Genomic DNA, 15,256 nt, shown 5'->3' with positions numbered 1-15,256 from the left:
GTTCTTTGTGACATGCCATGCAGAAATACCTTTGACCCCCCCCCCCCCCCCTGGGGGAGGGTTAGCCATGCTTGCCGCACAGAGCCAAAAGCTCTCGACTGATGAGCCAATCCGCAAAGTTAGGAGAAGACTAGGATAGTGCTTGCTTGTGCTGCCTCGGTCTACCCAGCAATGACGAGCAGAAAGCCAGCAATGCTTCGCAGCTTACTAGGCTGGAGCCATCTGGGCAAATTACACTCTGCTCACAAGCACAATAAGGCTGCTCGGCCGAGACGCAGCGGGTAGCCTGTCATGACGGCGGGTGCAACGAGATGACGATGCGCTCCGCAACCGTTATTACGTTAGGGAAGCTCTGTGGCCAGCAAGGATGGTGGCACATCTGGGGCTTCCAGATGCTCATTGCGTGCCTTGCTATTCCGCACAGATGGGTTCCCGTATGGGTGGGTGTACACTAGACATTGGGGGCGTGGTCAGCAACCGTCAGATGTGTCTGAAAGAGGGATTGAGTTTACTCCCCCCCCAGAAATGGTTCCCTTTGCATGATGCAAGAATCGGGGAGCTCACCCAACACCGCTCTTCTGACCGACTTTGGGAGCCCGAGGCAGAAACGCAGAATGTTGGACGTTTCCATCATCTCTGCCAGTGGAGCGTGGGAAGGGAAAAAATCCAAATCGGCCGGGATTCGGGGGTCCCTGCGCGCGTCCCCGGGAGAGAAGCGAGAGCAGCGGAATGGGGAGAGAAGACGACGACGTCCTTGGACCAGGCTCATGGAAGCTACTTAGACGCTAGGCAGCTAGTCAGCTAGCGTGGTTCGTCGAGAGCAGGGTGATGGGCGAGATGGCAAGGTACAGAGTGGGTGGTGTGTGGTGCGGTGGTCGCGTCTAACATCCAAGTCCACGGATCCCAGCAAAGACTTTTCGTCCCAAAATGCCCGCCTGCCCGCTGCGGGTAGGATCCAGCGCAGTGTTGTCGAGAATGAGCAGATCGCCATTGCTGCGTACATCCAGGTGTCTCGGCGGCAGTCCACCACACTAGTGGAGGTATCTATCCGTAGGCAATGTGGCACCCAGTCGCATCCATATCTCCCAGGGGCCCAGCTGGTTCGTCAGCTTTGGAGCACTGGAGCAAATAAATGGCTGGCTCAGTATCAGCACTGCTTCAGCCCTTGAGAAGGTCGATTGGCAAGTCCTTGGGCTGACATCAAATCGGAAAGCCGGAGGGCGAGAAGAACGGGACCCACGTCGCTTCCATCTGAACAACGGTGACGTTTGGGATGCCCGTTTGGGAGGGGGATTCTTGCTGCCCTGGTTCGCATGGGCGGCCAGGAGAGGACAAGGCAGAAACTCGGGGCACCAAATCCGGCGCACTTGTCTTGTTGGATGAGCCAGCGGACATTTGGTTGCATCATACGTTCGACGAAGATGATGGAAATGAAGACCAGGGGGCCAGAGGGCGTTGTAACCGACGAAGCCTGGGAGTTGAGACGCGACCGACCTAATCCTGGTTGATGGGCGGCAAGTACATCTAGGCGACATGAAGTCAAAACCCCGCCGGTAGACGCAGAGCGGGAGTTGAGAGAGAAAAAAAACCCTATGCTATACCCATTTACCTCAAACATTGAGGAACCCTGGATAATGGTGATGACGAAGTTGTTGTTGGCGGGCAATGGTGGTCTTGATGGCGGCGAGCAGATGAGAGGGATCATGAGGGAAGGGGGGATGTCTTGGGCGCACCCGTACCTGCCATGGCCTGGTTTGCTCATTAACCCTGATGAGGAAAGAGGATGGAACGAGAGCTAAGCAAGAAGAAACAATAGCGGAGCTTGACGAAGCAGCTGGGTAGCAGCCAGTACTCGGCAAGTGCAGGTGTGCAAGTACCGGCACTCACTCTTTTGCCGGGCCGGTACGAGCTGCTTTGAGTTTAATGAGTACTTGGGCCTAGCGCTCCTGTCGGCATGTTTCTGGGAGTCCTACAGGGGAGGCAGAGACGGTGCCAGGCACTTGGAGCCAGCCAGTCCTGCTCACCTTGCTCACCTGAGGTGGGCTGCCGCCCTGGACCTCACCGACGCAACGCGTGCTCGGCACTCCGTACCGTGAGCGTGCCATAGGTAGAGAGGACACCAAGGTCGAGGTACGTACTTGGACGGCTTGGCTGGGAACTCGTGAACAGTTGGTTCCCTTACTTTGCACGGCACGGGCGCTACGCTCAAGGCCTCGGCACCAACGCCCCGATTTCTGCAGCCAGGATATCTTGTCTGGCCTTTTTACGGCTCGGAAGGCTGTGAATTCTTCGGATCTGGATCTGGGGCAATGTGGGAACGGGGAGGACAGGATGGGAGGGGCGGGCAGGAACGCCAACGATGCTACTGTGTACTATGCATGGCACTACGAATACGGATGGCAATTATGTATCTGGAAGTGTACATAGCACCGACTCTGGGCGACGTACATGAGCAACGCTCAGAGAAGGAAATCCGCGTCGCGTTCCGGCGGGTGTCGTGGTTCTTGGACCCTGACCTTCCGAGCGCTTGGGCAGCCAGGCGTGGCCTTCTCCGCACCCTCAGCTACCTACCTAGGTAGTTGGTGTACGTAGTGCAGTGTGCCATATGGTACTTGAGTTAGGGGAACGACTCAGGTATTTTAAGATGGGTAAGAGGAGTGCCGTCGGTAAGGAAGTCTATTTGATGACGGAATTTCCTGAGGAGGGGAGGGGACCACCAACAGGCATCACGGCGTAGGGCAACCGGGATGAAGGGAAACGAAATTGGGGGCGGGAAGGAAGTAAACAGACGAAAGAGGCAGATGGATGTGAATCTTGGGGAGGGGCGTGTGTGATGTTTTCCCAATCCCTTTTTTGTTTTGTTTTATTTTATTTTCTCAAGATAGAATTAATTTTTTTCTCCACCTCTTTCCCTTTCCCTTTCTGGGTTGTCTTTCCCCCTCCGTTACCCGTCTCTCTCTTTCCTTCTTTCCCCCAGCCCCGCTGCTGCTGCGGATGGGCTTCATTTCGTCTCTTGCCCGTGATTTAGTCGGTCCCTCTCCTCATCCAAGAAACTGCCGTCATAACCCTTCTCAACTCTAATGCGCGCTTCACTTCTGACTGGCCACCTCGTCATGTTGACACTTGCCATCCATCGCCCGCCCTGGCTAACCTTGGAATGGCATCTCATGCATACTTCCCCACCGAGGTAGAGAAATCCAGATTGAATGCCATGACACAGATCACCTACCGTTCCGAACACGGCTTGCACGACGGCCCAGCCGAGCCGAGCCCAGCCATGCACCATGAATCGATGTGATGCGATGCGATGTGATGCACAGCACAGCACAGCACAATAAAGCAAGCAAACCACATCACATCCCACTCTCCCATTCTGCCACTGAACCATATGGATATTGGGCACCCATGGCGCATCCACATTCCTTTTGCTCCCCCTGTCCCTGACACATCATACTCTACACTACAACCCCTCCTCCTGGACCTCACCTCACTCTTGCTTACACTAGGCATGGAGGTATGGATATCCTCTCTCTCTCTCTCTCTCGAGGAGAGAGAGAGGGAGAAAGAGAGAGTGGGAGGTCAACAGAACAGTCTCCCTCTCTGTCCCCACTGATTTCCTGGGCTTGGGCAGCTGAGCCAAAGCAGTGAAGGGTGCAGTGTGAGAATACACTACCCAAAGGATACACCCCTGCCGGCCTTAGACCATGCCATCCCAGCTGCGCCTTGAACACGTTTTGGCTCCTCATTTTCCCTCGCGGAACACGGAAACCTTCCCCCTGGTCTGCCCCAACGTCACCGTCACCGTCTTTTCGAGAAGAAGACCGGGACTTGTCAAAGTCGATCCCGTCCTCGTCCATCCGTTCCGCTGTGAGCCAGCCAGTGGCCAAGTGTACACTACAACTACACTAACTCGCCATGCACACCACGGACGCACTCCCTCCAGCCCACTGCGGCGATCGTGATCCTGGAGGCCAGTCTGCTTCGTGCCCATCGGAATTCGACTCGTCACATTCTCTTCACACTACCTACCTACCTCTCTCAGTTCTGGTGCTGTGCCTATGCCGCACCACACGGACGAGCCCGCTACTGCTCTCATGCACCAACAGCTCCCTGACAGCACACCGGTGCAGCTGGCGCTTAACGGGCAGAAACATGCCTCTCTGGCCAACACTTCAAGCCATCGGGCACCTCCTCACCCGCCTGCCTCGCCTGACATGTCAAGCCCCGCCCTTTCTTATTCCCGCTGCTTCTCGTTTCGTATATCCCAGACGCCAGAGGAAAAACAACGGCGGCACGGCTGCTCGACCTACGGTCCGGATGTCCAAGGAGGGACCCGGGCCCCCTCCCCGTCTCTACGGATACTAGCCCTACAGATACTGGTGCAGACGCAGATGGGCATACATGCACTTACTACATTAATTGCAAGGTCGTCAATGGCGGTCAGTTGGCGTGCAAAGTTTAACCCTCAAAGTGCGCAGACTAGCAGACCGATGGTCGGTGTAGATCCACCACAAGACGCATGCTGCATCCGCTTCGTGGACACTTATTGCGCGCATCACATCGAAGCGGGTGGATTGGCCTACCTGGGCGGGCTGGCCATGGATGCTCACCACCTTCTTCTGATCCCGCCCGCTGCATCTCAAGATCCTCGTCCAGGCCATGCCATGCCATGCAAGCCCTGCTTCCCGGTCTCCTGGAACACCATTCACGCGCAGCCACCGTCGCTGCTTCTGGCTCGGTGCCGGACAAGAAGCCTCGTTAGGGCATGGCCGCGAGCACGCCCCCATCAGCGGGTCGCCAGCAGAGATGGCCACATCTTGCGTGCATCTCAGCCCACCACGGACGGGATTCTCACATCGCTAACGTATCGCCTTGTAGTGTACCTCATCGATCGCCAACAAAATTCCAACCCGGCGTTCAAGGGAAGGGCGGTGCCGCAAAAGAAAAAGAAAAGAAAACCTCACCCCCCTTTTTCCCCACCCCTTCAGCTCTGGCAGCGATACCAGCTTGGAAATTGGACACCACCATTGTTCTCCCGGCATTCTATTGTGCATTCGTCGTACGGGTACCCTGCCTCGTTGTTTCGTTTGCTTCCTCCCTCCGACTTTCCCCACACCACTATCGATTTCGATGTAATATTCCCTGCAAACAACCCTACGAACTGAATTAATGACCCATGACATTAAGACAAGCCCCCCCCCCCTCCCATGTTCACAAAACGGCCGCCCCAGTGAGCCGACACCGACCACGACCGACCTACCGCTGGGCACTGGCTCCAGCTGCCCGTCACACGGTCACTTGCCATGGGCTTGGGGGAGTAGGGACATTGGTACCCTGAATTGAGACTCACTGGGAGACCCTCCCTCTCCTCCTCCTCCATTCCTACCATCTCCACACTCAATGGTCTCCCATCGGCGCCTCTCCACGCTTCCTCATTTCTTCTTCGTATTACCATCTAATTTTCCCTCCCGGGAGAGATCATTCTTCATATTGTCCTTTCCTTTCTTCTTGTCACGACCCACTGCCCGGCCTTGGGCCCTGCTTGCTGCGGCCGCCGTGCCAACAACTGTCAGAAAGGTGAATCAGACGGCACTGCCAAGCTTCCATCCCTCAAGTAACTGACGAGGGAGATTGTTGGTTGTCGTTCAGCGTTGGTTGGCGCCGGCTACGAATGATATCGCGCCCGCACCTACGAATGCTATACAGATCACCTACGAATGCTATACAGATGATGTCTGAACCCCCCTACCCCCCCGGTCAACGACGCACAGCACCACCGCGGGACGTGTCGCTGTACATGCACCACGCCGCCTGCATGAGCTGTATGCAAGGCCCCAGAAGGAAGGAAGTGCCATCTGCGGCCCATTATGCGACCCCTGACACCTCTGTCTGTCGCCTATGCTGTCCAAGGACAGGCCCAGTACGGGGTACTTTGGTTTCGGTCCAGACGAGACGACATGGCACTAAACTGGTCGACGAGCACGAGTTCGCCAGCCCGCGACGACAGGGACATGGTGCTTGGTGCGGTGCATCGTAAGGTACTCAAGGGTCAGGTGGCCTCTCGCCGCCATCAAACTCGCTACATCCACCTCATCAAATGAATCGTTCCAAGAGAGTGGATAGACTCAATCTTTCCAATTAGTTGGATTTCCCGGGACATTTCGTGCTTCCGCGAAAGAACCAACCGACTCGACAGGAATGCCCGCTCCGCCCTATCCTGCCGCCTACCCAACCCTGGCTTCTAGAGTCTGGCACGCGGTGCACCGCCTCTCACCGGGCTGTTCGTGGAATATGGACACACTGCATCATGTCGCCAGGCGAAACTCTATTCACCAGGAGCCCTGCCTTCGGCCGATCAACGATTGTATTGCACACGTCTGATGGATGGGGGTTGGCCCGACGGATAGGACGACGCAAGAGCCCTCGGTTCTTACCGCAACCAAAGACCGGACTGAATCACTGGCGGGGATCTGCCGAGCCTCGGGGGCCACGACATGCGTGATGCGTCACGCGTCCGCTAGAGATTCAGCAGGAGTTCCCGCGACTTGAATGGAGGAAGGCAGTGCAGAGAGCGCGCGGCCAAACACATTGCCAGGCTAAAGGGAACCCTGCCAGACCGCAAGATTACCTCCACACCCATCGCGAGGCTCAATTTTGATCATCTTCCGAAATGCTGCACCATGATACCGCGGGGCCGACATGGATGCTCCCCAAAAGAGCCTGCAGAGCTCGGGCAAACAGCATCGGGGCTGGAATAGCGTGTCTCCTGGATTCGAGGTGAGCCAGCACCCTCATCTTATCTGGCCTTGTCGCAACACTCACATGGACCCAAGTGGATGTAACGTCAGTTCAGCAACAAGTTCAATTTTCTCCGGTAGGAAAGAGGAGCCAAACATTCATTCGCACACGTCGCTGCAGAAGCCGACGCCATCCCAAAAAGTTGAGGCAACCGGCAGATTCCGTGTCAAAGAAGGGGGAAAGCCGACTGGACGCTGATATGCCCCCCCCACCGCTGTATATATGATGCATCTTGCAGCATGCCCTTTGCCACCGGGTCAAGCTTCGTTGTTTGGGAGCGGCGGCGGGGAAGGGATGTGATACACCCGCCCACACCGATTCGCGACCATGGATTGTAATACTGACACCAAGCTGCAAAGTTAATCAGCAACCATCTCAATCAGCTTTTGGGGGCGGGGAGCGCCGTGGCCTCTGGCAGCGGCATAAATTGTCCCGCGTGGCTACCCCATCACCTCAAAGCCGGCACAATTATTGTATGGTTTTATGGCCCGTCCCTGGCAAGCCCTTGACGAATGTGGAAGCCCTAATATTAACATTGGATCGTGAAGTCGCGAGATGAACCCCACCGACAGGCCGAGTTCACGATGGATGAGACAACTGAGACTTCTGCAACGAGAAATTTGAGAGTCGTTGTGACGATCAATTACCGCGAGCGCTTACGCCCGTGGAGCACCCTCCACGTTGGCCAGAGCGTACGTAATTTTCTGCCCCCGGCCAAATAATTACATTGACATACCGCAGCCGGGAACTGGTTCGTGCCCCCCTGCAAATATGTGTTTTGTGCGGCAGGCAAACAATGCTGGGCAGCTATGGGGAGACGAATCGATGATATGCGATTCGAATTCGCAGCTAGAAAGCCTCAGCAGCTTGTCAGCCCCGTTTGTTTTAAGACTGTCGGTCCAAGCGCGAGAAGCTGTCGGCAACGATAGGTCACATCAGCCCAAGACATAAAAGTCAGGCCTGGTCCCTGCCCGTGTTCGCTGTCCGGCCCGTCCCTAGCAATTTGGTGCACAAACTAGTCAGCACACATCCAATGGCCACTGTCATTTGAACCGGTCGGTGTTCCTAGTGCCGACTTTCAGTCCGGTACACGAGGAAGAAGAAAAATGGAGTGAATTTTGAGCCGGCCTGCGCCGACGATCACTGCACCTTGTGGTGGCGCCCGAAGAAGATGCGTCAAATCTCGCGAAACGGCAAATGAGGACTCTCCTAGTAAGGGCAATAATACTACCTTGACGAGAAGATGGTGACAGCCAAGCAAGGCGGGTAGGGTAGGGGCAGCCAGGCGGACTGGATGTGAGAATGGCATGCAGCTGCAGCTGCAACTAATAGCGGTGCTCACACGGGCCGCGGTTCATGCGCCTAGCCCCCCCTCCCTGGACAGTCTCGGAGGCAGAAGTCATCAATGGGAAATGGGAGAGGTCTGGTGATCAGTACACTTCCAGTCGGTGACTTGTGCAGCTTGTATGCAGCAAACCGCTTGGGGCGAGGAAAGAGGAAGCCTCGGGATGGTGTGGATGCGCGCCAACCTTACGAACACCGGGGCTCCAACGTCACTGACGAGGCTTGCGACAGGACGACAGAACTAATAACCGATGCGACCTGGGGGGGAGGAGATAGACCCCTATCGTGCGTCGTCCATCACTCAGGACGCCATTTGGCCACGCCATATCTAGTATAGTAGCCAGTTGCTGTACCATTTTCTGCTTGGCCCGCATCGGCACCCAAACTGCACGATTCATGGGCGAGCCATCATTACTCTGCGTGGACGAGCATTGTTGCAACCCCTCGTTCGGGTAATTTGCAGGCCTTATATCCACGGGCTTGCGGGCGATCATGTGTCTGGCCCCTTGATGATGGAACATTTCGATCGGAGGGGCCGCACAGCCATGGACTGGATGGCTGGACTGGCCCATGAACTACTGGCCACACTGGTAACTAACAGTCGCGTGGACACGACGGGTCGGGACATTAAACCCTTCGAGATCCCACCCCAGCGTTCGTATCCGACGGGGGAAACAGCTTCCCCAAAACAAAAAGAAGGCGGGCCAGATTTACAGTGTTTGATAACCTGCACAGCATTGATACTCGCAACGGAGCCAAGGTTGAGGTGATAGCCCTCAAAAGCCCGGAAAGAAGCATGACTTGCAGCGTCACGTTGGCACGTGAAACGAACTATTGGAAGATGGGACCGTTCAAATGAGGGTTGTTGGCCCAGCCGGGGCAGGGGTTCGTCGCCCCCAATTCGGATACATGGTCAAGTGTTTTTGTCGCACTTCGATGGCGGCGGACATTGGTCGGCAAAAGCTCGCGGCGATCTGGCGTCTCAGTCCGCACCGCCGACCCGGAACATGCGCCAACGATCCCCGGCCCCGGAAATTGGCGTTGGGGCGCAAACAGAAGTGTATCTTCTGCCAACCCCCCAAAATACACTTGAGCTGTCGGTGCAACGTTTTGTGACGGACGGCATGTTTGATTTTGGGAGATCGAGTCGCCACAGGCTGGTTCCAACAGGCGAGGCGCTTCCTCCTCCTTTCAGGACGCAATAATTGCCTACTAACAAACAAGGACATGTGCCAGAATTGTTTGCTCTGCTGCTTGGCAATCTGCCATCAGGAGATTCAAATGTTAACATCTGCCAGTGCTTATTTCTCTGCATTTATCAACCCCCCCTGCATGTTTTTGCCCCAAACTCTCCGTAACCCATTGCGCAACTGTTTGCAGTGGGCTGTCCCCCCAAAAAGTATGCCTTACTCAAAATGATCGGGCTTGCTACTCTCCTGCTTCAAGTCGTGCGTTATAGGAGCCGACAGGTTTTCCCCCTTTTCCAGCGGGATCGAGGCTAAACGGCCCGCGTTCCGCAGATGTTGCTCAACCATTCGGGATGTGAGCGTGATGGCTCCGCAGCTTTAGAAGCGAGTTGCTTCGGCGCCAAAAAAAAAAAAAAAAAATTTTGGACAGATAACGAACCAAGTGGATGTAAGCTTGCTTTACGAGAACAACAGGATATTATGGCCATTGGATCCGGCTCTTGCAGCCCTCGATAATTGCTTGACTTATGGTGCCCCCCTCCCTACTTTTTTTTTCATTTAAAAAAGGGTTTAGAGATCGTCTACCGACTGCCAAACCGGACCGGAAACGTGGTCGGTCGGGTTTCCTTCGGTTAATTGCTGAGCGAAGGCGCAACTGCACAGAAAGAGAGGAGGCATCTCCCGGGTAATTCTACAAGGGTCACCGTCTCCTCATTGCGAAATCCCTCAACCTCTAGAACAACCGGAGAGACAGAAAGACAAACTTGACAAACAACAACTGCGCTCTCAGAACCCGGAACCAACGAGGCAAACAGACTCAAACATGGCGCCCATTCAGCAGTGGAAGGTTGAGCAACCCTACATCAACCTGCACTGCGGGTTAGGCGAGGGACCCTACTACGAAAAGGCCGGCAACGTCCTCCGCTTCGTCGACATCAAGAAGAAGCAGGTCCACTTCATCAACCTCGACCAGGGCCCCGAGTCCCTGCGGACGGTGCAGCTCGACGTCCCCGTCGGCGTGACGGCCGATATTGCGGGCGTCGACCCCAAGGAAAAGATCCTGGTCGGCCTCAAGTACGGCATCGCGACGCTCGACGTACAGTCGGGCAAGTACGAGTACATCTCCAAGCTGTACGAGCCGCACAACGAGCGCCTGAGAGCCAACGACGGCGCCGTCGATCCTCACGGGCGGTTCTGGCTGGGCACCATGACGGATTTCGGACTGGGCGACTTCCAGGTTGAAGGTACGGACGGCCTTGTCGGTCAAACCGCACACCCCCTGCCACTCACTCACCTCCATGCGCCTCTCACTCACTGTTCGTCGTCGGCAGCGGCGTCGTGACAACACAAATCTTCACCGCATCCCCTTACCCCCCCCCCCCCCCCCCCCCCCCCCCTCCAACCAACACTCAAAACGAGAACACCTTGCAGCTAACTCACAAAACCACGCACCCCAGGCGCCCTGCACCGCTTCGATGGCAAGTCGGGCAAGGAAGACGTTGTCAAGGATTTGCTCATCCCCAACTCGGTCGGCTGGTCCCCGGACAACAAGACCATGTACTTCACGCACTCCACAGACCGCAAGGTGTACGCATGGGACTACTCGGCCGAGGACGGCGCGCTCTCCAACAAGCGCATCTTCTACTCCCACGACGGCCAGGGCGAGCCCGACGGCTTCCGCGTCGACACGGACGGCAACCTCTGGCACGCCGTCTACAACGAGGGCAGGGTTCTCAAGATCTCGCCCGAGGGCACGCTCGTCGGCGAGGTGCTGGTGCCCACCCTGGCCACCAGCTGCGTGCAGTTCGTCGGCACCGAGCTGTTCATCACGACAGCGCAGCTGGGCGAGGGCGAGGGCGACGAGACGCAGAGGGAGAATGGGGGCGCGTTGTTCCGCGTCGACGTCGGGGCCAGGGGCCTGGAGCCCTTTGAGTTTAAGCTCTGAGGTGGGGTGTGTAAGGTGGAGGGGGGGTCCGCGGTTCACGATGCTGGTCGCTGCATCAGATACGAACGTCTTCGGGGCCCCCGTGGTGATGGAGACGGGGTGCTGCTACGCTTCACGGCGAGGTGGTTGGGATAGCATTGTTTTTGGCAGCCTGGATGAAGGAAGACACGGCCCGACTGCTGACAGTGGGAACGTTGTCGACGATGACAATGAAGCGCATGACACCGCTACTTTCTTTTTTCCTTAACTTTTTCCCTTTCCTACATTCCCTCCTTACCGTGTTTACCGCCCGTACTCTGCTACGGTGTGCGTGTGTGCATGTGTGTGTATGCTTGTGTTTTCCCTGCTGAAGAATCGATCCTGGCATCCATCGTGGACAGAGCCCTGCGAACCGCGCCTTACGGCCGAACCCTTTCCTCAGCGGCCGCGCCAACATGCATCGATGACGAGACCCAAGCAGCATACATGCGCTTGCTGCGCTTGACGATTTTTAAAAAAAAAAATCTTTTTTTTCTTTTCCCTTCCCTTTCTCCCCCCCCCCTCTCACCCCGCCTTGTTTTGTTCTTGTTTCCTCTTCGTCAAGGTGTGGGCGGTTTTGTTTTTCTCCCTTTCCCTTTTCCCATAGTGAACTTTGACTCATACCACCCGGTATTCTGAGTTGGCGACCCAAATGCACATCCCCATGCTGTATATAGATTGATGCATGCAGGACGTTCGCCTCACTTTTTTTTGAGGGGGGGGGAGGGGGGGGGGGGGGGGGTTCTTTTCTTTCACACCGTTCAGGCACATTTTGGATTTCTGAGGAAGGGAGTAAAAAAACAAGAGTTTGGGCACCAATGCCTCGTTTTCTCAACTCCGTGTCACCCATCTGTACCGCATACTTTGACCGGCGGCCGCCCCCTTTTTTTGCATCCATCCCGGGACATATGACAGCGGCGTGGAAGAGACGCAGCTAGTGATGTCCGACATCGCCAGCATGGCCAGCACCGGGCAAGCAGGCGAACCCAACGGCTTCACACGCCCTCCCATCCGTCCTAGTTGTCGCCTATCTGCATCTGCACTACCGACGTGGCAACCCGCTCGCATGTCATGTACACATACATACAGGACACAGGCGGCCCCGTACTACCCTCTTTCGCGGTCTCCCCTAAAAACCCCCCCTCCCCGGTTTTTCCCAGATCGGAGAATTAAAGTGGTTCCCACGACGAACGACCGGGGGCCTGCCGCATCGTGCAGTAGATCGGAGCCCGAGGCGCCATGTCATCCCATCCCGTGCTGGGTAGCAGCAGGCGCGGGATGCCTTGGAGCCTGGGGCCTGGGGCTAGTCTAGCCCATCCGGCCGGCCCCCCAACCCCCCGGTCTCCCGGCCACAAGCCCCGGATCCATGGTTTTGCCACCGTCGCCGCTACCCGCCACCGCTGCTTTATACACTACTTGAGCGCATAGATGCGTACCGGGAACAGTTCCTTGGGAAAGCCGCGCTGCAGCTCCGTCTTGATCAGGCGGAGACCCGCTTGCTCGAAGAGGAGGCGAAACTTCTCATCCACCCTGTTTGCGTTTTTGCCATGCGTCAGTATATGCAGGTGTCTTGCATGCGTCTGAGTCGAGGGGGGGTGAGGAAACAAGACCGGTAGGATGGCAGAATTTCTCAACATGACGGTGGTTGGTGAAGGGTTGTTGAGGAAACCGGGGTAAACCACTCGGGAGGTGGAGGATCCTGGGAAGCAACTCACCTCGTTACGCTGCTGTCGACGTCGTCAAACAGATCAACTCCGCTGGTGCTCAGGTTCTCTTTGACGATGATAAAACCGTCAGTGGGGGCAACCACCTCCTTGCAGCGACGCAGGTAGGCAATGAGCTGGTCGTCTGTAAGGTGGCCGAGACACCATTGGTTCCAGACAAGGTCGTAGGCGGTGCCATCAAGGGGTTTCCACTCCTCGAGGCCAATATTGAAGACTGAGCCCACACCAGACTTTTCCTGGAGGGCGGCGGTGAACTTGGCGATGGGTTCGACGATGTCGACTTGTTCAGCTACATCGAGGAGAAGTCCCTCTGTGATGCGACCGATGCTGGGGGTTGGTAGTTAGCAAGGGCATACATGGCATGTACGGAGACTTGGGCCGGGGAGGCAGGGGTATGCGTGAAGTACACCACGGTGAAGGGTTCCGACACGAGAGGCGAACAGAACATGGGTTGAGGAAACGGGTCGAGAGAGGCAAAACATTAGTTCGGCCCGCTCGTGCAGTGTCGCGGTTGTGGTGGGTTAGGGGAGAGAGTGTGTGTGAGAAAGAGAGAAGGGAGTGAAGGGATTGGATGGAGAGGCGGTGAGTTGAGATAGCGGTGAGAAAAGACGGGGGGCGCGTTTGTGTGTGTGCGCGTGTGTGTGTGTGTGTGTTTGCGAGGTGAGATGGAAGGCAAACGCAGACACGTACGGGTACAGAAGACAAAGATGCAGAAAAACTCACCCGGCCCCGCCTTCCAGAGCGCGGCTCACCGTCCGCAGACCGCTCTTCGAGCCGATGCCCAGTTTGGCGAGAAAGTTGCGCGAGCCCTGCAGGTCGACCTTGCTGATGTAGGGGAAGCCGCCCAGCATGCCGTTCACGTCGGCATCGATGCCCTGCCAGTAGGAGCGGCCATCGGATGCGCTGATCTTGGCGTCGGGCGGCGGTGTGGCTGTCTGTCCTGACGCTGCCGCTCCTGTAGCTGCTGCCGACGCGGCTGCTCCTTCGTCGCCAGGCATTATGATGCACAAGCACACGCACACGCAATCTCACTCACTGCCTTCGGAGGTGCGGCGGGTTGGCAGGCGGCGTGGTGGTGAAGAAAGATCGGAGGGCGGTTATGTCACATTCTTGAAGAACAGATGCATTGCATTGCACGCACGATTGGGGGGGAGGGATGCGAGGATGGGGAACCCTCGGTTTCATGCATTTGGTGGAGATTTGGTGGAGAGAGGTACGCCTGGGTAAATATCTGGGCAGGGTAAGCGACTAAACAACTTGATGCTCTTAAGCGTACCCAGATGACGCGCCAAACACGACATGGCCAGATAAGATAGCTAAATCGTCGATGCGGGAAGAGGCACTAGGCAAGTAAGGTTAATTTCACAACTCTATCGTGCCCGCCGCACCGGGCCTATCTAGGTGTATCTATGTCCACTGCGGGCAATTCAGTTGCCCAAAAATTTAAAGATTTAAAAATTTGAAAGGGAAAAAGTAAATGTTTGCTTAACTATTCCCACTAACGGGAGGTTATTTTGCCTTTTGCCTTTTGCCTTGCCAACTCCATCTGAACCTTCCGCCGAGTTTACCTCTGCACATGCAGCTGTCAACCTCTCCCGGAACCATACGCGACCGAGAATGTGAGGCGTTGTCCTACACTTCAGGCACGACGGACTCAAACGGCATTCTCATCTCGTCTGTTGTTCGAACCCAACGGCTGCCGCTGCTTCTTGAAGCGTACGTTTCCTTCGTGCTGAATCTGCGTCGTCGCGTTGCCTGCGCCCGAACACACTGCTTTGGTCCACGACTTCGCGGAGCAGGGTTCGGCCGTTATGCGCATTAGGATCGAGACATTGAGACGTAGGTGAATTTGACCGGATGATTCAGTTCTTCGCTCCTGGCAGCCCTATGTTCTACCAACTTCTGGAACCAGTCAGGTGATTTGGAAACACCTGCGACGGGGCGGGTACCTTTTCATGGGCCAACACAAAGAAAGCCGTCCGCCTCTGGACACGCCAGGCCACAGCGCCCTCGTCTGCGGTAAATTTAGGGACTTCTATATCAAGGAATCCTTTCGTTTCCGCGGTGGGGAGCAGACGATCTTGGCGCACATTCTGCTGCGGTGCTCCCTGCCTCGTCTCCCGCGACTGCGCCAAAACTTGTCTCTGGAGCAAACCTACATTACAGAGGCGGTTTGAAGAGCCACAACGTGGCCCGTGTCTCGGAAAACCATGCCGTCTTCCAAATAACCGGTTTTTTCT

General features: G+C 56.2%; 2 protein-coding genes across 2 annotated transcripts; one reads left to right on the top strand and one right to left on the bottom strand.

Moving 5' to 3' along the window:
* Positions 1 to 10,152: 10,152 nt before the first annotated feature.
* EsH8_IV_001081 (regucalcin) lies at positions 10,153 to 11,274 on the top strand (the record flags this gene model as incomplete). The annotated part of the gene is made up of 2 exons (XM_083265971.1): positions 10,153 to 10,573; positions 10,787 to 11,274. The coding sequence occupies 2 exons, from the start codon at positions 10,153 to 10,155 to the stop codon at positions 11,272 to 11,274; spliced, it is 909 nt and encodes a 302-aa protein (XP_083124866.1).
* Positions 11,275 to 12,704: 1,430 nt separating this feature from the next.
* On the bottom strand, positions 12,705 to 14,014 carry EsH8_IV_001080 (uncharacterized protein; the record flags this gene model as incomplete). Its single annotated transcript, XM_083265970.1, has 3 exons — positions 12,705 to 12,822; positions 13,008 to 13,343; positions 13,740 to 14,014. The coding sequence occupies 3 exons, from the start codon at positions 14,012 to 14,014 to the stop codon at positions 12,705 to 12,707; spliced, it is 729 nt and encodes a 242-aa protein (XP_083124865.1).
* Between the last annotated feature and the right edge of the window lie 1,242 nt (positions 14,015 to 15,256).

Source organism: Colletotrichum jinshuiense, chromosome 4 (assembly GCF_051148585.1).
Source record: "Colletotrichum jinshuiense chromosome 4, complete sequence".
Lineage (NCBI taxonomy): Eukaryota > Fungi > Ascomycota > Sordariomycetes > Glomerellales > Glomerellaceae > Colletotrichum > Colletotrichum jinshuiense.
This window is presented reverse-complemented; position numbering and strand designations above follow the sequence as displayed.